The 27582-nt window shown below is 41.4% G+C and overlaps 2 protein-coding genes across 6 annotated transcripts in view; one reads left to right on the top strand and one right to left on the bottom strand.

The window, feature by feature from the left end:
* Positions 1–22510, top strand: part of LOC124148590 — a 55416-nt gene extending 32906 nt beyond the window's left edge. For 3 of the 4 annotated variants that reach the window (XM_046519753.2, XM_048390739.1, XM_048390738.1), the window contains exons 2-6: positions 13301–13438; positions 17079–17222; positions 17848–17994; positions 18466–19833; positions 20909–22510. In XM_046519753.2, the coding sequence (XP_046375709.2) occupies positions 13318–13438; positions 17079–17222; positions 17848–17994; positions 18466–19833; positions 20909–21093 (1965 nt within the window). In that variant the 5' untranslated portion in view covers positions 13301–13317 and the 3' untranslated portion in view covers positions 21094–22510. Of the gene's footprint in view, positions 1–7933; positions 8064–13300; positions 13439–17078; positions 17223–17847; positions 17995–18465; positions 19834–20908 lie in introns of those variants that run through there. The other variant, XM_048390737.1, reaches the window with a different exon arrangement.
* LOC124148592 (monocarboxylate transporter 12-B-like) overlaps positions 1–25476 on the bottom strand; it is a 49272-nt gene extending 23796 nt beyond the window's left edge. Inside the window, exon 1 of one of the 2 annotated variants that reach the window (XR_007219603.1) lies at positions 25344–25476. The gene's annotated coding sequence lies outside the window, so the exon portion shown is untranslated. Of the gene's footprint in view, positions 1–7404; positions 7506–25343 lie in introns of those variants that run through there. The other variant, XR_007219604.1, reaches the window with a different exon arrangement.
* Positions 25477–27582: the final 2106 nt, after the last annotated feature.

The raw sequence follows: 27582 nt of genomic DNA, 5'->3' as shown, positions 1-27582 counted from the left end.
TTCAGAAAAAGTTTTCTGCAGAATGCACGTGCAAAGTGTTGGAAACATGAGACATTACGAATTGTCTGACGTGAACGGAGATCGAAAAAAGCCAAGATTAACTGCAGCTGACCGAAATATCGCCCTTGGACGTTTGGAAGCAGGGGAGTCCCAGTCTGCCGTTGCAAGACACTTCAACGTTCACCAAAGCACCATATCTCGACTATAGGATCGATATACCCGCACCAATTCGACTCAAGATCATACCAGAAGTGGAAGACCAAGAGTGACCACCCCTGCTCAGGATCGGTACATCCGGTTGCATCACCTTCGGAATCGAATTGCTACAGCAACAGACACTGCAGGACAAGAGTCTGGTATGCGAAGAATTTCCGACCAAACCATCAGAAATCGTCTGAGGGAAGAGGGAATTCGAGCGAGACGACCAAAAGTTGGACCTGTCTTGCGACGTCTACATCGTCAACGACATGTCCGGTGGTGCAACAGAGAACAGGCATGGGATCTCAGGAACTTGCAACGCGGTTTGGTTCACCGATGAGTCACGTTTTCTTCTTCAACGACGGGTTGGAAGACAACGTGTATACCGACGTCGACATGAACCTTTTGCGCCGAACTGCGTTCGACAGGTGGACCGATTTGGTGGAGGGAGTGTCATGGTGTGGGGAGCCATATCCTACACGGGTACATCACAGTTAGTGGTTGTCCAGGGCAATCTTACAGCAAACCGATACAAAGACCAAATTCTGCGTCCTCACCTCCTCCCAACTCTTGACCGCCAGAGGGAGCTGTTCCAACGTGACAACGCTCGGCCCCACACAGCACGTGCAACAGGTAATTTCCTTGTTAATGAGAACATCAATGTCCCTCCATGGCCGTCAAAATCGCTTGATCTCAACCCGATTGAACATTTGTGAGACGAACTTGATCGACGCGTCCGTCAACGTCACCAGCGTCCCCACACACTGGCACAACTCGCCAACGCCTAACAGGAGTAATGGCGAAGAATTCCCCACGATAAAATCCGACGACTTGTGCAATCTGTGCCAAGGAGGTGTCGAGCAGTGAGGGCTGCAAGAGGTGGTGTGACCAGGTACTGACCATGACGCCCCCTTGTGGCTACACAGGTGCAATGACTGTACTGAATTAATGCTGACAGTGACGACAATGCGATCACTGTGTCTAATTTCATTTGATTGATTTCACGCATATTCTGTGTAGATACTTTTACATCCGCTTAATAAATATCCGTATTTTTTAACTATGCGTTTCTTTTTTTGAAGAGTGTAGTTTACACATAACAGAGTGTCTTGTCCTTCGCGTAGGCGGGGTTGTGGGATAAAATGGGGTAAGTCGGTTTTATAGAGCAAACCCACTGAGGTACTAGTACCATGCCGCAGTATATATGTGTACCCCGCTAAGACACATTGTACTGACTCATAGCGAAACCAGACCTTGTTTTATACCCTAATGTCGAGTGCCAGGTAGATAACAACAAGTACCATCTTTGAACATCTTTTGGTATTACGCGACCGGGGATGGACCCACCATTTTCCATTCTATCAACCAGACCACAGAGACGGTCTTTTCGTTTGTATTAATCGGCTTTGCTTGATCGATTAATGCCGAGCGCCAGGCAGGGTAACATCAAGTACCCCTTTTAACGTCTTTTGGAATGACGCGACAAGAGTTACCGACCTTCCGCTATCCACCAGACCAGATAAACCTGAATAGTGAGTGAGTATGGTTCTACGCCGCTTTTAGCAATATTCCAGCAATATCACGGCGGGGTACACCAGAAATGGGCTTCACACATTGTATCCATGTGGGGAATCAAACCCGGGTCTTGAGCTTGAGGAGCGAACGCTTCAACCACTAGGCTTCCCACCGCCCCTGAACCTGAACAAAGGATCTGAGAACAACAACAGTATTTCAATTATATCATCACTGCTTGGCGAGGAAGGAAATTCCGAAATAACGGGTGAAGATCCTCGGGAACAAGTGATGAGAAATCGAGAATCATAATCACGGCGAATTAGGGATTCGAACCCATTGCCATAGATCCTGGAACGCCTAAGGGACGCAACTCTACAAGCGGGGTCGCAACCGACTGGGCCAAAAGTGACCTTCTTGGGTTAAGTTCAGTCCTAATGTTGCTCCTATCATGATTGACATTTGAAAAGATCGTCTCGCTACTCCAGTCGTTTTTCCATGGTATGTCGCGTTGCCGACCTCTGTTCAGATACACAATACGGCGTGGTTTGTATTAGGATTAACTTTAATGTCGTAGTTACCTTCACGGGCCCAACGAGTCAACCATAGTGACAAAGTTCATGTTGAGTGCTAGTTGGTAGTGAAGATATATACTGACGGCAAAAAGTAACTGTGCTTCATATCAACCTAAAAAAATGTTAATGCACGGCGCACATTTCTGACGTTTGATGGTTATTGGGAGCATGATGCTCACACACGTGGAGGTTTAATGTGAACAGTACACACTCATTTATTTAGTTACCAGATGCCCATAAAAACCGTATATAACGCTTACGCAGTGTCCCGGTCTGATGCAAATCAACGTCTACTCGTCGTGGGTGCGCCGCAAATAGTAATGGCGTAAACGACGTTGCCAGACATATGTCACCTCTTTGGAGACGTCTACAGCAGGGAAACGATCATGACTTGCCACAGGCTGGTCATCCACGTGCAGCTTTACGTCAACAAGACAACCATATTCGGTTGGTGCATTTAAGGAACTGATACCAAACTGCAACAGCTCGGACAGTTTATGGGCTGAGACCAATTAGTGGCAAAGCCGTACGCAACCGGTTGAGGGAGCACAACATCTGACAACATCGGACACTCAGAAGACAAAGCAGTTGATATCCATATATGAACTATCGTTAAATTATAATGGAGGTATTCCAATTGTCCAATTGCTTAGAGCGTGTAATTATTTAACTTGATGGGGATTGGGTATAATATGTCATTTTAAAAAATAATTAAGAAATATTTCATCAAGATCTCTGGGGCACGGCGTTCCTGGAGACGCTGTTCTTAATATCATTTACTGGAGTGTCTGGGTCAAAATCAATTATCGTCCTTTATATGTCTGGAAGTATTTCTGCGTGCGGCGTTAAACAACAAACAAACAAACAAAATATATCCCGTCACAATCACGTAATATGGGAAACCCGTAGGGGCAACATGTCAATCCGAGAACGTAGACGTTTTCTCTTATAATCGGAATGCATTGAGGATTCGAACTGACTAGCAGCGGATCCTGATTGTGAAGGACTCAATTCTGCAAAGCTACTTTGACGGTTTAAACCACAGCCATCTGCTGTTGCCATGAGATGATTGCGTTTATTCAGCTTGTGTTTGTTTTGTTTGTTTGTTGTTTGACGCCGCACTCAGCAATATTCCAGCCATATGACTGTAAATAATCGACTGACATCCTGAGCATCGAGCCACGCGTTTGGGATACGATGATATGCATCAAACCAAGCCAGATAGCATGACCACCCAATCCCGTTAGTCGTCTCTTACAACAAGCGTAGTTGCCTTTTACGTCAAGCATGGGTTGCTTAAGACCTACTCTACCCCGGGTTTTCACGGGTCGTTTCTTCAGCATTATGACATGTATCTTAATTTGTAGTCATGAATCTTATTATGATCTTTACTGCTCAAAACGTACACTAGTAATTCATGTTGACTGTGCGTCGAGACAAACAAGCAGCTAGGTCCATGTACAACATGTACTTTAGATAGCCTGATATCCATTTTAGCTGTAACAACTCTCCACCTAATTTCAGGTTCGACACGATGGGGTGGGGTGATCTAGAGCTTCAGATAAGCACATGCGTTCACTGTTGCTGGAGACAATGTCATGAGTGACTAATGTTTATTGAGTGTAGCCTCAACTGATATTAAACTTTCTGTTCCGACCTGTCACGTTTTGTAGTTAAAGAAGACAACACTTGTGTTGTGTTCCATCCATGGATTTTGCGCCAAAAAAACGCTCATCCAAACGTATACATATTATTGGTGAGATACATGTACGTTCAACAGCCTACGTGGTCTAGTGGTTGAGCGTCCGCCCGGAGAGCGGCAGGTCGGTGGTTCGATACCCGGCCTCGACGTACCAACAAACGTTAAAGGATGGTATTTGTTGTTACCCTGCCTGGCGCACGGCATTAAGTGAAAAAAAGACTAGGACTGGTCGGCTATGAGTCAGTATGTTGTGTCTGATTTGCGTATTCATGTTAAACTGTGGCTTGGTATCTCAGTGGGATCGTACTATAAAACCAGCATTAGTCCGGACCAGTACAATAAGACACACACACGAAAGGTGCATGCACGTCTTTATGTAAGTGCAATGGTATTGAAGGCGACATTAAACCCCATGTCACCCCACGTCAACTCACATGTATGTACTTTCAGTTTGGGTTACCTATAGATTCCTCTTGGTCATCTTAAGAGGGTCGAACCACATAAATAGTGATGATCTTTATGTCATAAATTGTTTTTTTTATAATGTGTATATAATGGCTACGGGTGACCAGTCAAACCTGTGGGTCCAATTACGGTTAAGAACTCCCACACTCACTCTTGAAAAGCCAATTATATACTTATCAGTAGACATTTAAAAAACAAAACAAACTTAAACGACAGAGCTTAACGGTTTGGGCCTGAAACAATTTACTGCTGACAATAGACATAACTTGCATATCGGAAGCCGTGAAACAGGTTAAGAAATAGGCTGGGTGCATGGGCGGAATGTGAACGACAGGCAACTATCTTCGTGATAAGAGAGTCTAGTTAGAACTGGTTCTTTGTACTATAACAGGTTGTATATTTACATTGACACATACACGGTGGCGAGGTGTGTACTGGTCCAAACGGAATAGAACGGGTTTGAATGTTTGAATTTATTGATCACCATCGTTAGTTAATTTCAAGGTGTGAGAAGAAGGCTATTAGACCAACATAGTGACGTGTGTGTGTGTGTGTGTGTGTGTGTGTGTGTGTGTGTGTGTGTGTGTGTGTGTGTGTGTGTGTGTGTGTGTGTGTGTGTGTGTGTGTGTGTGCGTGTGTGTGTGTGTGCGTGTGCGCGCGCGCGCGTGTGTGTGTGTAGTACATGGTCACGTTACAGAGATGCGTATGCCGTCTCTTTGTGAAGCTAGGCCAAGCTGCCGACACCTGCCATTTACAATACGCCGATGTTATACCTTCATATGTAATCTGTCTTACATTTATTGACTAAACAGAAATAAACCAATGGTAAATGAACGGAACAGGTTACAACAGTGGTGCAGTTCATTGTTAAGGTTTAAATTAGGAGCTCATGTGTATATTTATGCAAATATCGTTTCCCAAACGTAGGCAAACAAATATCAGATTCAGAAACCAGAGAATTTGACAAACGCTAGAATTACCAGAAAGTTTGTTTGTCAGGAAGCTTAAGAATTAGCCAACTCTCTAGTGCAACTCTAGGCCAGCTTTGTCATCGAGAGGCCATTGTCACAGGCAGAGAAATTCAGATCCTATAAATAATTAGATAGCATTCGTCATCACATTTGCATAGACCCTGAGTTGCCCGTAGACGGATGTTGTGGACCAGAGGAAAATAGAAACGTCAAACACCGATAAATAACTCACTCACTCTTAATAATAATTGAAGAACAGTCATCACTTTAAAAAATATACTTATGGACAGAGCTTAACGGTTTTTGCCAGAAGCCATTAACTGCTAACATATAACACAATATCATGATTTACTCAAACAAAGACACGACACGCTGCCGACGTGTTCGCCCATGCACGTGTATGGCATATTACGAGCGGTGTAGCAGGTGCACGGAGTGGGTTGTACACATGGGATGTGAACGAACGGGAATTCTCTTTGTGATAAGAACATCTAGTTACAACTGGTTCTTTCTGCTATAACAGGCTATATGTTTACATTGAAACATACACGGTGGCGAGGTGTGTACTGGTCCAAACTAAACAGAACAGGATTTCGTGTTCCCCATCGGGAGTTCTTTTTTATCAAGGTGGGGCGAAACGGTAGGTGTCGTCATGTTGGAAGATGCTAATGTAAGATTATATGTTAAAAAGAATGGGAAATAATATTTGCGTGACAATGACAGTACTGTATTTTGTATCGATGAATAAGAAACCATATATTTATACAATTGTTAGTTGCCCAACGGGTGGTGAAATGGTTTTTTTACGTCCCGTTGAAGATCATTGTAGGAATATAGCGGCATCCATGCAGGTGTGTGTGTGTGTGTGTGTGTGTGTGTGTGTGTGTGTGTGTGTGTGTGTGTGTGTGTGTGTGTGTGTGTGTGTGTGTGTGTGTGTGTGTGTGTGTGTGTGTGTGTGTGTGTGTGTGTGTCCCAAGATTTTTGCACTTGTAGGTGTGTGTCATTTGTAAGAGACCCGACTAATGCTCGTTTTATAGTTAACTGACTCAGAGCCGACCGGTCCTTGTTTTTGCCACACTGTTGTGCGCCAGGCAGGGAAACAACAAGTACCATATTTTAACGTCTACGGGTATGAGGCGGCCGGAGATCGAACCACCGACCTTCCGCTTTCCTATCAGGTGCTCTATCCACTGGGGCAGTGCAATACAGGTTCAAGTTGTGGTAAGGATAACAGACTCATACTGTCATGGAGGGCCTTTAGGATTTTTGTTTGAGACTGAATATGTGTTTGTGTCCGCACTACATATTAGTGTCTTAAATGAGAGGCCAAATAACGTTTAGGAGACCTGCAACACATGGCATTCATGGCATCCATGGCATCCATGGCATCCATGGCACCCAGCATCCCCAGGGACTGTTATATCGTTTTGCGCAAGAACACCCCACCCCCACCCCCACCTACCGCATTCAAACCCCACCGCAACCCCACCCAATTTCCCCCCCCCCCACCCCCACCCCCACCCCCACCCCACCCATCCCCATCCCATCTCCTCCATGGGATGCAAAACAGGCATTGTTCTGAATAGGAAACTGTAGATATATCTCAATAATAATTTCGCAAGTTGAATTACAAAAGGTTGGGGATATATTTCCGACCCCGTGTGTCAGTCCATACATGCTTAATTTATGGACATGATCAAAGAGAAAAAAAAGGGGAACCATCATACACGCAAAGCTTAACAATCACGCGAATAATTAGATATGAATGTGAGCAGTGTGGATACAGATGAATGCGTTGAAGCAATACTGTCATCATGCATTTGAAAAGAACATTTGGAACATGCATTTTGTATGTTTATGGTACGTTAGACTTGAAACCTAATTGAATGGAGAACATACTAAGCTTGTGTTTGAAATAATTTTAAAGAGTAAATGCAAATTTTGCATAAGAATAATTTGAGGCAGATGATATAGTTCCTACCTGTAATCAAATGACCTCCGACGATAATATTTTTTTGTATCCTAAATTCTGTGGTGAGGTCAGTGAACAATAACGCCTGTTTCTCATCCTCCCCTTTTCTGGTGGGCTGTTTTCTAATCGCGTCATGTGGGTCACGGGTGTCATCCGACTCGACTACAAATATTTGCTGAAAATGTCACAGCCTATAGACTGTGTCAACATAGATGTTCAGGCGGTGGTGGTTGTACAAGCACAGCTAGCGTCACTGTGTCACCTTGAAAGAAAATCTGCACTCTAGCCCCCTCCAGTTTTATCCAACCGATCGCAGAATACGTTTGTGTTGCACCCGTGCAAATATTACATATCGGGAGCACGTGACACTATCTTAAAGTATGATGCACAATGTGGAGACCCCTAACCGCCGAATTGCATATTTTCAGGATACAGGTTGACATCTTAAAAAAATAGTTTGTATACCTGATTCATCATTTATTCAACTGATCATTTTTTCTAATATACACGAGAGATAATCGCGGCTAACTTTAAGTTAATCCACTGAAGCTTGATTCACCGAACAGCCGGGTAACGTCCCCAAGGCGACGAATGCGCTGTGCAGGGTTGAGTGATCCGAAGCTCATGGCTTGAAATCCCAGCTGAAACCCGGTTTGATATTTCGTTTGGTAAGTACATGGATTTCACAAACGCGTGAGTGTCTATGAAAGGTGCTATTTTGTGCGTTCCTCCCACAGACGGATTAACGTTGATATTTTGAAACATTATTCAATGTAGCTCACACTTTCATGTTGAATGGAATGTCAGACTCCATTGCCTGTAATCCATTTATACCAGACCATGACTTTTTTTTATTCAATAAACCAATAAACACAGATCACCCCAGGAGTGTGATTTTGGATGGTAAACATCATATACGAGGAAACACATGGTATTTAACGAGTTCCTGTGAGCTACATATACATAGTGAGATCGCGCTCGTCTCAAGCTAACTTGTCCTTGTAGAAGTAGGAATATGTGGTAAACTATAGCCACAGAAAAAGCTATTTCTGTTAGTTTTGGTGTTGGACTTTGGGAATAACATGAAAGTAACATGCTTGCTTAATTTGGTCAAGTTGATTATTGAAAAGAGATACCTCACATGAATGTGCAGTTGTAGAAACCAGCTTGGGTGAAAAGGGACAGTGACGTGCAATGAAGCAGAACATTGTGTGGTACCTCACATGAATGTGCAGTTGTAGAAACAAGCTTGGGTGTAAAGGGACAGTGACGTGCAAGAGAAGCAGAACATTGTGTGGTAGACTGTTTGTTAAGCCTGACAGAATAGTGTTTGTTTGTCAAAGCAAAGATGCCAAGCAAGTGGTTGTGTGGCATTGTTAGAGGTCTCAGTATTGGGTACTGGTAGGGAGTTTATACTATACAAATGGTATATCTTTGGATTTGCTGAAATCTGAAACTTAACTGCTGGTGGAAGTTACTCCTGGAAGTTGCTGCTCTCGCAGTGTTGGCACGGGCGTTATCATGCTGAAACTCGTGGTTGCGACGACGTGTCAAATGAGGTATGGCGTGTGGTCTCAAGATTTGATCAATGAACCGAACAGCTGTGACACCATTGCCTCTCCCTGGACCGATGTTCTGGAAGACCACAGGGCCGACCCTTTGTGCAAGACGAATTCCACCCCACACAATGAAGCTTGGACCACCCCAAGAGTCTCTCTCAATAAACACAAGCATCCGAATAACTTTACCCACGGCGTCACCAGACTCTGCCATCTGCTGTTGAGATACAGTAACGGCTCTCGTCTGAGAAGAATACTCTTCTCCACTGATTGTGGCGCTAATGCTGGTGCTGTGCTGCCCACTGAAGACGGTCCCGACGACGACGTGGTGTCAGCATGGGTCCTCGGGATTGCCTGTGACAGAGGAGGTGTCTGCTCGTCAATCGTCGACGCACGGTGTCCGCACTAATGTGTCGCTGGTGTGCCCCCATGGTCTGTCGAGCAGTTTCCGCAGCAGTAACAAAGCGATCTTGAAGATGCTGTTGCACAATCTGAAGATCCTGACGTCGGATGGTCATCTTCAGTGTTGGTGGTCTGGTACCGTTGCTGGAGCCTGTATGTGGTCCTTATGTGGACTTGAAATGCATTGGCTACTTGCCGGGCGGTTTGTCCAGTTTGCAATCGTCCAAGGGCTTGGTGTCGCTGATTTCTTGTCAAACTTGGCATGTGGTAGCAATTCAATAACGAATGAAAGTTATCCGATCTGGGTGGATTTTTATAGGGCAAGAAATGGGGGAACGCATGTGCATTTCAATTTGCACGGAATACACGTGCATCGGGTTACCATGGCCGTTGCCGTGATGCGTTTGGGCGATCGGTTTTATTGTCATCTGCTTTGGGATTTTTTTTATTATCAAATTTCATTTTCCAGGACAAGGTCATGTTAAATTTTAGAAGCTTTGACAAAAATTAACCAGATATTTAAATTACAACTTTTCATGCAATGTTACTTGGGGTGACGTTTCTTTTGCGGTTCATTATAGTTACCCGGTCTTATTATCAGCACATTTGTCCGCAAATGACCCAAACGGGGACCGCTTTTTTTAGTTTTGTAAATATTCGCTTTCAAGCAGTGTATATGCGACTTAGATGATCAAAGAAATGATAACGTACTCCCAGTAATCTATTCGGTATTTGGATGATAGACGTGGTTTCAGCTTAAATATACGCCAAATAGTAGTGGCGGAGACGTTGCAGTATTCCCTGGAATACACTCCTAAAAATACAATGTGTGCACTTGACCTCACGTGATGAGTCAACAAAACCTCCTTCACGTCTCGTGTTGAGCTTAAAATCCAAAGTGTTGTTCAACTGGGTTATCTTAGTTCAACTGTTTATCTTGCAGTCACATACATTCCCGAGTTTATGTTGGTAATAATAATAATTACTATAATAATAATAATAATAATAATAATAATAATAATAATAATAATAATAATAAAATAATAATAATTATAATAATGATAATGATAATGATAATAATAATGCAAACACATGCAAATAGACGCTTTAGAAATATCCCGCTTGCATCCCAATTACCAAGTTGTTCTCGGTGCCAACGATTTGGTATCTCCCAATACAGCACAGTATTGCAGTTACATGTATATCATGGCATGTTAGCTTCATGTGGGATGAGGGGTCACGGATGGCCCAGTCGTCTAAGGCGCCGCGATTTGCTGTACAGAATTGCGTCCCTTGGACACGCCAGAAAACTATGATTGTGGGTTCGAATCCCGGTTCACCCCGATTATGTTTCTAGGTTTGTCAGCACCATACCCGTGCTCGTGGGTTTCACCGAAGTGGTAAACGTCTGAGACCTGCATCACTTCGGGCTTTCCTCCCACATTAAGCTGACACGCCGTGATGTAACTGTAATACTGTTGAAAGCGGCGTTAAACTCAACTCACTCACTCATGTGGGTGAGTGCAGGTATCCCTTGTATGTCGTCGTTACTCTTAATTCTTCACAAAACATTATAGTTCTGAGTGAGTGAGTATGGTTTTACGCCGCTTTTAGCAATATTCCAGCAATATCACGGCGGGGGACACCAGAGTGAGTGAGTATGGTTTTACGCCGCTTTTAGCAATATTCCAGCAATATCACGGCGGGGGACACCAGAAATGGGCTTCACACAATGTACCCATGTCGGGAATCGAACCCGGGTCTTCGTCGTGACGAGCGAACGCTTAAACCACTAGGCTACCCGACCGCCCCTTATAGTTCTGAACCATGCTCAGATTATGTAGGCCTGCTTGACATCAGTATAAGTTTCTATACCGAAACGTGGCTATACTAGTACATAAAAGAAGTTGGTTCCATATATTGGGTCTACCTTTTCATCCATCATCTTCTAAAAAACGCCTATCATATTTGTCTCTTGAAACCCATTAGCAAGGATATTAAAAAGCAGAATACTCACACAACCATCAGTGTACATTCGTACATTCATGGAATACTTTACTTTTACAGCTAATACATTTAATGTTACATATCACTGATCCCGAATGTCCAAAGTTGGTCAATATTCTAGTCTGTTTATTGGTCACCCCATTTTAAATCATGGGACCGGTTTTTATCGCATTGTTGTTGTTATAAATATGGAGATAATTAATATAAATACAACATGGATATTGATTGCCTGCAACAGCTGCTACCTCACGTGTAGGTTATGGTCATTAAACCAATAAGGCATCAATACAGGAAGTACTTAATGTTGTGTAATGTGTTGAACAAAACGTAATTCAACCAGAAGGCGAAATAATTATTTCCGTACGAATCTGCTGACGCGAAATAAATGTCGCTAGTGACTGTATGCATTTATTACATATATATCTAACCAATTATACAGTTTGTGTTAATGTCAATATTTGCAGTTAATGGAAAACACGGAATACAACGCTTTTTAAGTGGATACTGTGGCTTAAGTTAGGCTTAGTCTTTCCGAGATTTATCTTTTATGTATTCTTGTATTATCCTTCTATAGTACGTATAATTATATTTATAAAGATTGTATTTTCCGACAATATAAGCGTCAAATGCAACGGAGAAAGTACAGGTGTTTCATTAACGTTACAATAGCGTTCCTGGTCAAGTAGGTCACCCAGTGCATCGTGTTGTCGGAAGAGGCGGTTAAATGAGAATCGGGTGGACGGGCCCCATGGGTATGGCATTGGTTTGCTTGGTCCAGACTCGACTACTTACAGGTCGCCGTGATATATCGTTATGTCCCGTTAATCAGACACTCGTTAATCCGACAATCGGTTTGGTCCGGACACCACTGCTGGGAATTAAGTCATATATTTTCAAACGAGAAAATATAGTTATGAGAGAGCAAATTTTTAAGCCGCTTTGCTTATCAATTCAGCAATATCGGGGACCAGAATGGACTTCACACTTTATTTATAACCATGTCGGGAGTGATATATTAACTACTAGGCTATCATACCGCCTCATATAAGAAAAGAACACAATTCCGATTGAAACATATCGAATCATATATTTAAATGTGTTTGAGTTCTACAGTTACACTATCAATAAAATACTCTTATCAATTCAAATAATAATATTTGGAAACAAATAATATGTGGAGACAAATCCCAAATTTTGACATAAAGTTCCTTGTCTGTTTTGGAAATATGGTTCTTTTTCACAAAGGAAAATATATCGCGAAGCAAATTTCTCTCAGCAAGTCCTGACGGTGACGCACTGCAACTGCTGACAGGAACTTAAGGATGCATTGTATCATGTTTAGGACAGACCACAATCAATGCATAAAGAGATGTCTTATTTTGGTGTCTTTAAGTAAACATTAATTCACTCACCATAAAATATAGGAACATAGTTTGCAGCGAAAGGAATCAAAACTTACTTCAATCTCTCAGTGATATGGTGTATTTCAGTTCGCAAAGCAACAAACTTCAATCTCTCAGTGTATGGTGTGTTTCAATTCGCAAAGCAACAAACTTCAATCTCTCAGTGATATGGCATGTTTCAATTCGCAAAGCAACAAACTTCAATCTCTCAGTGATATGGTGTGTTTCAATTCGCACAGCAACACACTTCAATCTTTTAGTGGGTTTCACCGAAGTGATAAACGTCTGAGACCTGCATCACATCGGGCTTTCTCCCAAATAAAGCTGACACGCCGTGATATAACTGGAATACTGTTAAAAATGACGTTAAAGCAAACTCACTCACTGATACGCTGTAATATCGAAGAAATACGCCTGAAAAACACTGACTGACTTGTGGTAGAAGATGTCGTCCTTTAACGAAAAAATACTTCACCATTAGATGGAGAGAGACAGGATCTCAAAGTACGTATTGCTTCATCTGATGTATTTCAGTCGGTCGCAGCAGCACAATGACGATTCGGAAGGTCAGCGAACAGAACGGAGGAGCATCCACAGAAGTCCATGACGAGGATAACAAGATAAAAAACAACTTACCCATAGATCGTGGTTGGGCATGGGTCATTGTTGGAGGTACGTTAGTATTGAATACATTTGTATTGTTTGTTATATCAGTTCTTTTAACGTAGTATATAATCATTGTACAACAAAAATACAAAGTGAAAAATATAATCAAGTAACGATATTTGAACCTTGGTGGTATTTAGTCGAATATGTTCATCATCAATTTGGAAAGAAAACATTATGAGAGGTTAATGTTGGGGAAGGGAGGTCAAAATATTAATTTCGTGGAAATTTGAAAATTTCAATTCTCCATTGTTTTCATGTTTGCATTAGGTCACGCGGTCGTAGATTAAAACATATTACTCAGTAGAAGTTAAATAACGTCCGACTCTGTCACAGTCTTCTAATTATAGATGTTCTTTAAGTTGTTTTAGTAGTATTGATTCTCGATCTTATCCCAAACAATTATCAAATGTTTAAATATGTACTGAACCGCAAAAGAAACGTCACCATGAATAGATATATGAGTAATCTTATTTGTTCACACACTGTAAACATACTTTGAGACATATTAAATAGATTAAACCTGGCCAAACTGATCATCCAGGTTGAAATTAAAGTGTCAAATGTTCTTAAAGTGGAACACAACACTCGTCTCTGAGAAAATGGCATTACAAGTCAGTATCTCGTGTGTCCGCCATGTACATTGATGACTGTCGTGCAACGTCGATACATGGAATGGATGAGGCGGTTGATGAAGGCAAAAGGCACTTGAGCCCACACTCTGAGGAACGCCTGACGCAGTTCAGTTGCAGTAGTCGGCTTTGGTCGGACGTCATTCAACCGTCTTTGAATCTCGTCCCACAGGTGCTCAATGGGATTTAAATCGGGACTGAGGGCAGGCCACTGCATGGTTCTGATGCCAATCTGCTGTTGCTCTGGCAGTGTGGACACGGGCGTTATCATGCTGAAACTCGTAGTTGTGGCGACGTGCCAAATGAGGTATGGCGTGTGGTCTCAAGACTTGATCAATGTACCGAGCTGCTGTGACACCATTGCCTCTCCCTGGACCGATGTTCTAGAAGACCACAGGGCCGACACTCTGCGCAAGACCAATTCCAACCCACACCATGATGCTAGGACCATCCAACGAGTCTATCTTAAAAAAAAACAAGCATCCGAATAACGTTACCCACGGCGTCACCCGACTCTCTCTGCCTTTTGCTGTTGAGATACAGTAACGGCTATCTTCTGAGAAGAGGAATCTTCTCCACTGCTGATGGCGCCAATGCTGATGCTGCGTTGCCCACTGAAGACGGTCCCGATGATGCCGGGTGTCAGAATGGTTCCTCGGTGTGCCTTGTGACAGTGGAGGTGTCTGCTCGTCAATCGTCGACGCACGGTGTCCGCTCAAATGTGTCGCTGGTGTGTCCCCATGGTCCCCAGCAGTTTCCTCAGCAGTAACAAAGCGATCTTGAAGATGCTGTCGCACAATCTGACGATCCTGACGTCGGATGGTGACCCTGGGTCTTCCACTTCGTGGTCGGTCATCTGCAGTGTTGGTGGACTGGTGTAGCCTGCATATGGTCCTTACGTGGATTTGAAATGCATTGGCATGGGGTAGCAATTCAATAACGAATGAATGATATCCGATCTGGGTGGATATTTGTAGGGCAAGAAATAGGGGAACGCATGTGCATTTCAATTTGCACGGAACTCACGTGCATCGGGTCACCATGGCCGTTGTCGTGATGCATTTGGGCGATCGGTTTTATTGTCATCTGCTTTTGTTTTTTTATCATCAAATTTCATTTTCCCGGTGTTAAATTTTAGAAATTTTGACAAGAATTACCCAGATATTTAAATGACAACTTTTCATGCAATGTTACTTGGGGTGACGTTTCTTTTGCGGTTCCGTATATATCGATAGGAACATGGAGAGTCTGTCTGAAGAAATATAGACATGCATGGGATCTTTTGGATAGTTGTACTTCACGGTTAGACTAACGCTTAGTCTCTGAAAATATATTATTTTGATTAAAACCGGAGACTATTTTAAGATTTAAAAGCAGTCCCAGTGGGATGGAAATTTCAGCCTGAACCTGTTCAACATCTTGGCTTGTTTCATTTGGGGCTAAAGCTTTACAGTAAGGCCTGGTCGGAAGGGAAAATAATATGGTTCAGGGACTGTGAGACAAACTACTTCACGGTCTGTATCGCCGTCGTGATCTTTAGAACTACGAAATTTGAGCCATCTTAGACAGCGATTCGACACCTGTTGGCACACTTCGGATACCAGTCACTACTGTCACTACTTCTCTCTCCAAACAAAAAAAGATACGAAAAATGTCTGTAAATTTTAGTCCTTCTAATTTACTATTTAGATAAATGTTTTAACTTTAAAATAATTATATGTATTTCATTTTCAAAAATGTATTATTTGTATCTGTGATGCTGGTACCGCTTTGTCGCCACTGTGTAGCTTTTGTGGTGTTATTATGAATATCAAATACATGTCTTGAAATATGGACATGGTTGATGCAGGTCACCTTATCCCAGTTGCGTAGACAGATGCTCTTGATGTAAGAAACTGGATTGTCTGACAAAAACTGGATTATTATAAAATGATAGTTAAACATTGCAACATGTATACAGAGTGGTCTCTAGTCCAGATTCGAATATGTACTGGCTTTGAACCCAGATGATAGTTAAACATTGCTACATGTTTACAAAGTGGTCTCTGGTCCAGATTCGAATATGTACTGGCTTTGAACCCAGATGATAGTTAAACATTGCTACATGTATACAAAGTGGTCTCTGGTCCAGATTCGAATATGTACTGTCGTTGGACCCAGATGATAGTTAAACATTGCTACATGTATACAGAGTGGTCTCTGGTCCAGATTCGAATATGTACTGGCTTTAAACCCAGATGATAGTTAAACATTGCTACATGTATACAGAGTGGTCTCTGGTCCAGATTCGAATATGTACTGGCTTTGAACCCAGATGATAGTTAAACATTGCTACATGTATACAAAGTGGTCTCTGGTCCAGATTCGAATATGTACTGTCGTTGGACCCAGAAGATAGTTAAACATTGCTACATGTATACAGAGTGGTCTCTGGTCCAGATTCGAATATGTACTGTCGTTGGACCCAGATGATAGTTAAACATTGCTACATGTATACAGAGTGGTCTCTGGTCCAGATTCAAATGAGTACTGGCTTTGACCCAGATCATAGTTAACATTGCTACATGTATACAAAGAGGTCTTTGGTTCAGATTCGAATATGTACTGTCGTTGGACCCAGAAGATAGTTAAACATTGCTACATGTATACAGAGTGGTCTCTGGTCCAGATTCGAATATGTACTGGCTTTAAACCCAGATGATAGTTAAACATTGCTACATGTATACAGAGTGGTCTCTGGTCCAGATTCGAATGAGTACTGGCTTTGAACCCAGATGATAGTTAAACATTGCTACATGTATACAAAGTGGTCTCTGGTCCAGATTCGAATATGTACTGTCGTTGGACCCAGAAGATAGTTAAACATTGCTACATGTATACAGAGTGGTCTCTGGTCCAGATTCGAAAATGTACCAACAACCATGACAAAGATGATTCCAAGCAAGATATGCTCACCCCACCAACATAATTGACTAAATTACCTTATTGTATCCTATATTTGTTTACTTATACAGCCACATTCTGTATCAACTTGATTCAAGTTGGCATGTACCGTTCGTTTGGCATCCTTTTTGTTGAATTCCTGAAGGAATTCAAAGCTTCAACGTCTGTGACGTCACTAATCATGGGGATCTATTCTGCATCATATAGCCTAACAGGTATGTACGATTCATCTTCAAAATACGAAGGTAGTGTGACACCTATCTGACTGATATCTGAACATACACTTGCGTATCAATAGCATTTCACAGCCTTAAACATGAAAACACGATTCATTCGGCATCACGACATAAATATATAAAATAAGTATTGATATTCATTGTGTTTCATCAATATTGCCCAGAACAACTTTTGCTTTGAATATTTTACCGCCATTATGAATACTAAGTTATTTATTTGTCATGGAAACATATGCCACGCTCTTTTATGCCTTTGTCTTCCCCTTGTCTGTCTGTCTCTTTTAGTCTAATAATACAGAGAAGCTAAGAATTACAATGATGGCATGCATTGTTCTAATATTATATTCAGAATGATTATTTTACACTAATTTACACCTGCTCAGTTGCCTACGCTCTATTCAGGTTCCGTGGTATGAGAGTTTCATCCAACATGGAACACGTTGAAGACCTGCGACACCTTGGGTTGTTGCAGCATAAGCTGCACAGTGTGATACAAGTGCAATACTGTTTACTATACAACACTCTTACTGATACATTCTTAATACAGTTGAGATATAGCATAGGTTACTTTGTACACATACTAGTATTCAATGTATCATTTCAGCCTTGTTCGGACTCAGCATTGTTCTGGACAGGTTCAGCATTCGTTCGACGTGCATACTTGGTGGCATCTTAATGTCCCTCGGTGGGATCCTCAGCTTCTTTGCCATGAACATTGAGTTCCTCATCTTCACTCAGAGTATCCTGTCAGGTGAGCCCATGCAGATTCAACCTGTACTCACTCATACAACATGTTGAAATCTCCTCACAACAATCAAGTATTCCTTACCTCGATCACAGATAAGCATTAACCACGTTCATGGGTCGATCTGAATCCGCTGAAGATGACGTATTGTTTTCTCAAATATACAAGGTGTCAAATGCTGTTCCTGGTTGATGTTTGAGCTTCCACTGGTTTAAAAGTATATTTGAGTATACAACTCTCCAGCTGCGTTTTGGTTAGACACTCACACCCACAAACACACACACACACACACACACACACACACACACACACACACACACACACACACACACACACACACACACACACACACATATATATATATATATGTAATATTATGTAATTATGTATATGTACTATATATAATATATATATATATATATATGTGTGCAGTTTATTCACAAATTGAAGATTCAGCACACGACTGTTTTTTTGCAGGAATGGGATCAGCCTTACTCTATGGTCCCGGTCTTGTCATCATTGGTCTTTATTTTGAGAAGAGGCGGGCCCTTGCTCAGGCAATAAGTAGCTGTGGAGTAAGCCTTGGGGGGATGATAGTACCACAACTCATCAGATATCTGTTGACCGAGTACGGACTAAGAGGCACGCTTCTAATAAGTGGAGGACTACTTATGGAAATTCTGATCTTTGTTCTTCTGTACAGACCAGCGCCATGTAGACAGAGGCTGGAACCTGAAGAAACCAATGGACTTGATGTATTGGAGAGGTTTAAGGAACAGATTAAAAGTAAAAGTGATTTTGAAATTGTTTCTATAGAGCCCATAAACGACAATATTTCCCTTCCTCCCACACCAATCACTCTGTCTCGAATCGGCCACATTGGAAATGGAATCAGAAATGGACACACCGAAACTGATGCTGTGAATGGTCGTCCCAAACAGAACATATCTGTTGCGAAGATGCTCATGCAGAAACATGAACCATTCCGAATACGAACAGAATCTGACCCAACAATTCAACTACATAAACGAGGTGTCCTACGTTCCCTCCGTGTTCAAAATGAGCCTCTTCTCCCCGATGGATCCGCCGATGGTGTCCAAAGTTCTCAGAGTGAGACTAACATTTCCGATGAGAGCAGTTCTCCTGGTGAGAATGAAGACCCGTTGTCTCCAATCCGTCTTCACCAAACCCACAAAGGACACGACAGCTACTTCGGTAGTTTCATTGACACACTGTCACAGTCCAGTTATCTTAAATACGCCAGCATTGCTGACATCAATATAGTCTCAACTCTAAGTCTCAACAACATCATTACCCATTCTGAAAATGTTGAAGAATTTGAAGGAAATGTCTCCTGTTGTACGAAGGTTAGAAGATCACTTGACTTCTCAGTTTTGAAACGAGCTACGTTCTATGTGATTGCCTTTTTCAACTTTTTCGGTGTTTGCGCAGTTTCACTCTTTGCCGCATACCTCCCAGCAGCCGTAGAGGAAGCTGGCTTTACAAATGTGGAATCAGCATTGCTGATCACAATATATGCTGGAGTCGACTGTCTCAGCCGATTTCTGTCAGGAGTGATAGTTGAATCAGGAAAAATCAGGGCTCATCATTTACTTGCTATATTCATGACTGCTACAGGTGTGTTGTACCAATTAACAAAATATTATACCTCCTTCAACCTTTTGATCATGTATTCTGTGCTATTCGGGATGTTTTCTGGTGGCTTTCCTGCAATGAATCCTGTGGTGATGGTTGAACTTCTTGGCCTGGAGACCTTTCCTAAAGCTCTTGGATTTGTGCAGGTTTTCACTGGTGTCTCTCTCGCTGCAATACATCCCGTGCTGGGTAAGTAGTTTCATTTTAATAAACACAATCCACATGGGTAAATATGACATGAACATGCATACATGATGGTTATCCACAAACCTATGATGGTTGATTGAAACCTGAACAGAAGAACATTCTCGAATGGCTGATATATGGTCTAGACTGTATAGATTCAGTCGGAATACCCCGTTTTAAAGTTTTAGATGCTGCATGATGAGAAATCACATTCCGACTGTCACTTTCATGATCTGGTAAGCAGCGCTCTGATTGGTCGGGTGAAAGGTCGTTCTGACGCGACCCCTTTTGTTTAGCGTACCTACATGTAGCTCCAGTGGGAACCCATTTCGATGCCTTCATAGCAGCTGTGGAGAACCCTTTGGACAACCAAGAATAGGGCTTCCGCGAAACTGTGACAAAATCCCTCCAACATTGGTGACGAAACATTTATCAATGTGGATGGGGACTACATTGAAAAAAAAAAAATTTCAATGTCTTTATGTCAAGTCTTTCTATGTGAGGCTCAAAACTTATCAATCACCCCTCGCACCACTAAATTAGTTACAATCAAGGATGTTATGATTGTCATTGGTTGTAGAATTAGAACATTAAAATAGTATGTACTCTGTCTTAGGGCAAAGGAGGTTCCGTGTACTTCAATTGTTCCAGGATGTGCTGATCACGAATTTGAATTGCAGGTTCATCCCAAATAGGTTCCCTGAACTAGCTCCATAGCACACGTACCTATACAGAATATGCTAGTTTTGAATCTCCTCCAACAAGCCATACGAAAAGTGTAAAAAACAATTCCCGCTGTTTAATAACTGAAATACTGTTCAAGCAGTTTTAAAACAACCCCATTCACTCCCTCGTGTAACAAAGTGGCAGGTTAGGACGCATATTCACAGGACAAGGTATGTATGAATATATATAGTAAAATGCCCCACAATTTGGCACGGCCCTTGTTGGTTAGTATGTATTTACTTTGAACAACACAAAGTGCTACTGAAAAAGAGTATCATTCTGGGAAATGTATTTGTGTAATATGGAGTAGGATTGTGCTCGTCTCCTCACTCATCTTTGTATTTTCTTCCAGGAGCCTTAAGAGACATCACGGGAACATACCATGCGTCCTCTCATCTATTAGGTGCTTGCGCTATAATCTCGTCAGTCTTTCTCCTCCTCGAGCCTCTTGCTCGTAAATGGGACTGTTCCAGGAACACCAAAACCAAAGAAGGGGAACTCAAAGCTTTGAACAGTTCTGGTAACAAGGCCATGTGATAGTGATGAAATGTAGTATTGTTTGCGTACGATAGTAATGCTGTATGGACGAATGCAGTGTGTGGTAGTGTATGATTTAAACGTGAGTAAGTCATAAAGATTATAAATGAATTCTGATATTGACAATCAGTTGATGTTAAATTATCTTCCTAGCCTTGACAATATACAAGAGACTCTTCATCTTTCATTCATGTAAATGTAATATGCAAAGCCTTATTTTTGTCACGATATCGCCATCCTTTCATCTGAATATTATTTTAACCTCATGCAACATTGACATTAAGTGAAACTAATCAGACATTATCATTCTAGACTGTGGTTAAACGACGATATTATTGATTCGTTTTGATACTTAAATTCATTTATCAGCTCCCATCAACGTTATTATCCGTATAATCTGTATTCATTCCATTTGTTTCATGTCCACTTACAAATTGAAACAATAAGTTAACCCAGAAATGGATACGTTAATGAATTCAGTTTGAAACCAACAAACCACAAATAAATCATATACAATAAACAATTGTATTATAAAATGAACTAGGTTTACACACCAATACAAATTACTGCAAAGTAATTACAATGGCACTACGAAACAGAGTGGCACTACAAAATTCAATGGCAGTACGATTGCAATGGCAGCATAAAATATAATAACAGTGGAAAATATTCACCTAGCAGCAACAGTGGCCAGTGAATATTCAGGGTACAAACAATGATCTTCACATATCCGCTAGTCTTGATGTAATGTGAGATGTAATATGAGATGAGCGAGGCACGTATTTGTCCCCTTTTATAGGTTAAATACCTTCTAGAAGGTTGTATACAGTGCTGGATAAGTCTTGCTGTTCTAGAAAATTTCAAAAAGAAAAGCATCTAAATATAGTTACTTTCACTGCCATTACCTACATTAGATAGTCATACATTCCTGACAACTGATCATTGTCAAAACACAATGCTGTGAACTTCTACCGAATCTTAACAGAAGCAATTCCAACATTAACATTAAATATTCCACATATATATATATGAACATTTCCTCCAAATGACACACAATTACAATTGCTGCAAGCAATAAACACCATATTTTTGTAAAACAGAAACTGTTTGATTTAAAACTTTGAATATCAAACCTTTAAGAATGCATTTTGTATTTATGATCTCAAGAGTAAATTGCTTTCATAAGTGGCTTTCGTTTAGAAATAGTTCCTACTATTAACGACTTTTAATTTGAATACTTTCGTTCACCTGTGGGACATACATAACTATCATTCAGACATTCTCATTATAATATATGGCTCAAAGTGTATATAACTGTGTATGATCATAATGGTCAATACGAAGACTTTTTACATGTATTATGCAAATGTCACAATAAATATTCAAGAAACAACATCAACAATTTTTGTCATGCTTTGTTGAAAACAATTTCTCAATGTGTGTAAAAATGTGTTACGATTTTGCATTTTTGCACTGTTAAATATGGTTTTCTGTCACCCTTATTCTGAACTCACCTACTTGAAAATTTATCCAATCCAAGAAAAGCAAATAGATGTTTGAATTAGGATTGTAAATATTCTAAATTAGGAATAGACAGTGTATTAAGTGAAATACCTTGTGTTTTTTTCCTAATATTGGATATTCTACCATGAATTTGGAAATCGATTCTGATTGGTCAATCGCATACCCCTGTCTTTTGATCCAAGCTTCTCCAGATTTAGGACACCGTATGGTGTTCGTTGCCAGATGAAACGGATCATCATTACAAGAAAAATTGGTTGGTGTCAATTCTCGGTACAGCTTACACACAGTGGCCGGGCAACATGCAAGATCATCGGGTTGGACCCAGGCTATCGGCCTGACAGCACGAACACCCGTGAAATGAGCACCGGTTCGGGTTTTAGTTTGCCGTTCCACAGACTCAAGATACTCCTGATACTCGGAATAGATTCCGGTGAACTCATACCGAATTGGCTTGCATAGCCTCAGCACGATACCCATGTTACGCTAAACTGTCCAATTTCCGTTCACGATGACCAGTTGTGTTCTCTCCTGCCCACAAATTCCTCCTCACACAATAACACCCCTTCTACCATGTGGCACGACCTCCTAAACAAAACATGCCGCCGTTCGTCCTCCCCTTTGTGTTAAACATGCCGTCTTCCATCAGCTTTAAACAGATAGAAACGTCTTTCATCGGTGAAGACTACCTACCTCTACCAGTCACGTCGCTGCTAAGGACGTACAGACCGAGCGCATCTGAATCTTTGACAACGAAGTTGGGTTGTCAATAATTGTTTTCTGTAAGGTCAGGAAGCCCTTATTCTTTGAGCTCTAGTCTCCTAGCCAATGTCTGTTGACTAACCAAATGTCCAGGCATTTGTCACTGACGACGTTACTATCAGACATGCAAAGTACGCAAGTACCGGTCTCCATTGGACGTAGTTACCTTGAATCTCCCTGTTCTTGGTTTATCTGATGTCTACCCGGTTTGTACGTAACGTTGCAACACGGGAACAACCAAAAGTTCTAGCAATGATGGCTCCCATCTGTATCGTACCCAGGGTCCGGTGGCGTTGTTCGGGTATCAGTCCTGGCATTTCTGTGGTAGTTTTCATTTTTTTATCAGTGAGAGTGTTCGACATGCCATCCGTATCGTTTATATACTCTTATTGCACGTGTAGTTTCGGCTGCCCAAGCGGCACGTGTTTTTCACTTTTTCGCATTCCACAAACACACGTGCCGTGGACCTGTATCACTTTCTGCATATAACATTGTTGTGTGTGGATGATGTGTTTTGCAATGATTTAGTTGGAACGTTTTTAAATTTTTGCAATATCATTTTAAAAGTGGTAAAGTTTCTTTCGGCCGACACTTTATTTACGGGCATTTAAACAATGAGGATTCCCTGAATCCGATCGCAACAATTTCGGACAAGTCCATTTTATGAAGTGAGGGGATTAAGTTTGGTGTTTGCTGAAAAGTCTCAAATAATTCTCATATCTGCATTATCTGCATCTTTTCACCTAATACTGATTGTCATATCTCTCCCACTTTTGGGTGCGATCGTTTGGCAATTGCGTTTATCTGCTTTGCCCAGCTACATCGAAGGGGAACAACTCATTACTCTCTCAAAAATAATGTCGTCCAATTTACGACGTCAACTCCAATAATGATGTCAAGATAGAACAGTGTTTCATCGTAAAATAAACCACGCCTCGTTCTATATTGTTGTTTGTGAGTTATCGTGAGTCTTACATTGTACATTAACAACGTAGGCACAGATTGTAGGACAGCTACGCGATTTTGTTCACTGCAAATGTAATTAATTCAAACTTAACATATCGTTTTCAGTTTAAACAAAATGAGTAAAAACCCTATCGTGTCGCTGGATTTCCTCGCCCGTCACGTGATTGTCTGGGTTGTTGACAGGCCACTGTCTCGTGGCTGCAGGCAACAAACAGACACTCACTTGTGTAAATTTTGTCAGTGGCGGGTGATACCCGCCGGGCAGAATATGCTTATCCTTTTCGCGAACACCGTGTGTCGTCGCTGACTTTTTGTGATCCATTCTTATAATTTTCATCGCTATTTTACCCTTTACGCCCCACGTTATCTGTTCCAGCGGATAACCGAGACTGAATATTCTCTATCGTTGACATTTAATAGTTGTTATGAGATACAATTATGATTAATTATTTTAAATAAATTACAATTAACTTAGGCCATCACTAGATTCGTGTATTTACTCAAGGTACAGCTCACACACGTTGGGCAGCTACAACAGACTGTTCGTTGCTGGGATATGACATAGTGATCACACATTTACACGACAGCCCATGTGTTGTAATGTAAAGGGGTGATGTCAATACAGCTGGGTTGCGAGGAAGTGGCATAGTAACCCTATGTCCCAATGGTCACTTGCTGCTGGCAACTACAGAACTAACTACAGTTATAACGAACACGCTTATTACGAACTGACCGATATAGCGAGCTTATTTTTTAGTCCCGGCCATTTGTTGTATAAATGCTGTATATATGCTTATAACGAACTACGGTTATAACGAACTAACATTAGTGGTCCCTTTGAGTTCGTTATAACCGTAGTTTACTGTATTTTACTCATTTGCTATTTGAGCCTCCGCTCTAGTCAGGGCATGAACGGGACTCAGAATCTACCAAAAGCATTCCCATTTGGCACCAGATTGGGAGGCCGTCTTGAACCCAGATGAGATAAGACAATGACTTACCCTGAGGACGTTGTGCACTCTGGCGGACTTTCAGCTGTATGATATGGATGTGAACAACCATACAGCTCCATCTATGATTCATGTCACGACAGATGATGCTGAACGCGCTATTACACAGATGGCCCACACGCTGATGACAGTAATTAGTTTGAACTTCCGCATTTGACTGCCCTGAAGTAGACATTGTATCATTATAGTGGGTAAATAGAAGCAATGCCTGGTAAGGGAATGAATTCAACATGACTGACATTGTTGTTACACTGAAACGCATTGTATTACAGTAACAGCGGATTGGATTTGATTTATTCCGGGCGGACGTTCAAAATACTGACGTTGTATAAGACAATTTGTAATTTGAGATTTTGACTAAAACTATACGTACCAACAGCCAACAGCTCGATAACTGAATCACATTCACATGATGACAATATAGAAGATTGGTTTCATGTATATTTTAATAAGTATAAAAGGTATATTTAACGTCTTTTGGCATATCATTTGACATTTGACTGTGTCAGACTATATTGTTTGAATGTTACCTAGTGATTATAATGTGTATTGTATAGTATGGAAATCTTAAATGCATATTTGGTCAAAATTTTATTCCAGTTCAAAAGTTCCTCTCGATGCCAGTGTCAAGACAGTGTACTCTCACGCACAGCAGGGGGTCAGGGGAGGGATGGGCGTGGGGAGGGGGTTGGTTTCACTGCCTTCCTGGGGAGAGAGTGAAATATGAAACCCTGAATAAGACTCCATCCGCTACTAGCAGACATTTTGCTATGGAAACACACATCCTACATGTATGGTCACCTCACTGTGAAAATATTTCAGAGAAGGAAAATCAGTTCTTAATTTATCTTAAATAAATTCAAATTCAAATTAAGCATTTATATAGCGCTATTTATCCAGACATACTGCCTGCACAAGAGCGCTCAGTCGTATGCTCTTTTGAAGAGGATGGTTTTGAGTTTTGATCTAAAGGTGTTGACATCTTCAGATCCCCTGACATCAATGGGCAGTGCATTCCAAACAGTTGCACCTGCTTTTCGGAAGGTTCTGTCGCCATATGTTGTTCTGCTGGCTGGTAAATATTATAAAAAGGAGCCCACAGAAAAGCTACAAATTATAGACGTGCATGGGATACATTGGATATACTTGTTTCGGGGTCTGTATGAATTTGACTGCTGCCAAAATGTTTTGTGGACTGTCTGTGGACTACATTTCCTAGTGAATCTTCATAACTTCGTTCTGTACAATGTGGCTTAATTAATAACGTCATGAATACAGCTTTACTTTACTATTTCACAAGTGTATCTAATATTGCCATACATCCACTGAAGAGCAAGCACACCTACTCCAGAATACAAACATGGCGTCAGGAAGCTATCACTGGCATCATGTTTCGTGGCCTAACAATACACACAACCATATGTTTTCCCAATTACTTCCAGGGTAACGTTATATTTATTTTAAATATCTAACAGCTATTACATGTACAAGTGTGCACAATCTGGCCTTAAAAGCGGCAATAAAAATAATTGAACAAACTCAAATAGGTCCTTTTCCGAGTACAGGAACCTGTACACATCAACCCAAGCTCCGCACCAAATGTCACCTGCTTTAAAATATCTTTGGTCACATCCAGCATAAGTCATCATGTTATAAAACAACGCACCAAATATAGAAAAACATGATCAGTCTTAATTATTGGATGGATGTACATTTAAAAAAATTCTTTAAAGAAATCTTACACAAAATCATCCACCACAGCTGCCAGATGATATCTACCGCCGTCCTATCTAATACAACTGGTAGGGTGTGTATTTACACGTACAAGTGTACGTATATTTGTATATCTAACAGTAGTTAGAAATGTTTGAGTTGCGTTTTGTGTCGAAGTGTCGTAAAATCCCAACCGCCCCGATTTGGACACATGAAACTCATGTCTTGCAATGCATAATGGTAGGGAGTGAGTGAGTGAGTTGGGTTTAACGCCGCTAGTATTCCAGTTTTATCGCGGCGTGTCAGCGTAATGTGGGAGGAAAGCCCGAAGTAATGCAGGTCTCAGACATTTACCACTTCGGTGTAACCCACGGGCACGGGTATGGTGCGGGCAAACCTTGAAACATAATCGGGGCGAATCGGGATTCGAACCTACAATCATAGGTTTCTGGCCTGCCAAAGGGAGGCAACTCTGCACAGCGAATCGCGGCGCCTTAGACGACTGGGCCACCCGTGC

Source organism: Haliotis rufescens, unplaced genomic scaffold (assembly GCF_023055435.1).
Source record: "Haliotis rufescens isolate VD_foot unplaced genomic scaffold, xgHalRufe1.0.p SCAF_9, whole genome shotgun sequence".
In the NCBI taxonomy this organism is placed as follows: Eukaryota; Metazoa; Mollusca; class Gastropoda; order Lepetellida; family Haliotidae; genus Haliotis; species Haliotis rufescens.
The sequence above is the reverse complement of the archived record's forward strand: the minus strand, read 5'-3'. Positions and strand labels throughout refer to the sequence as shown.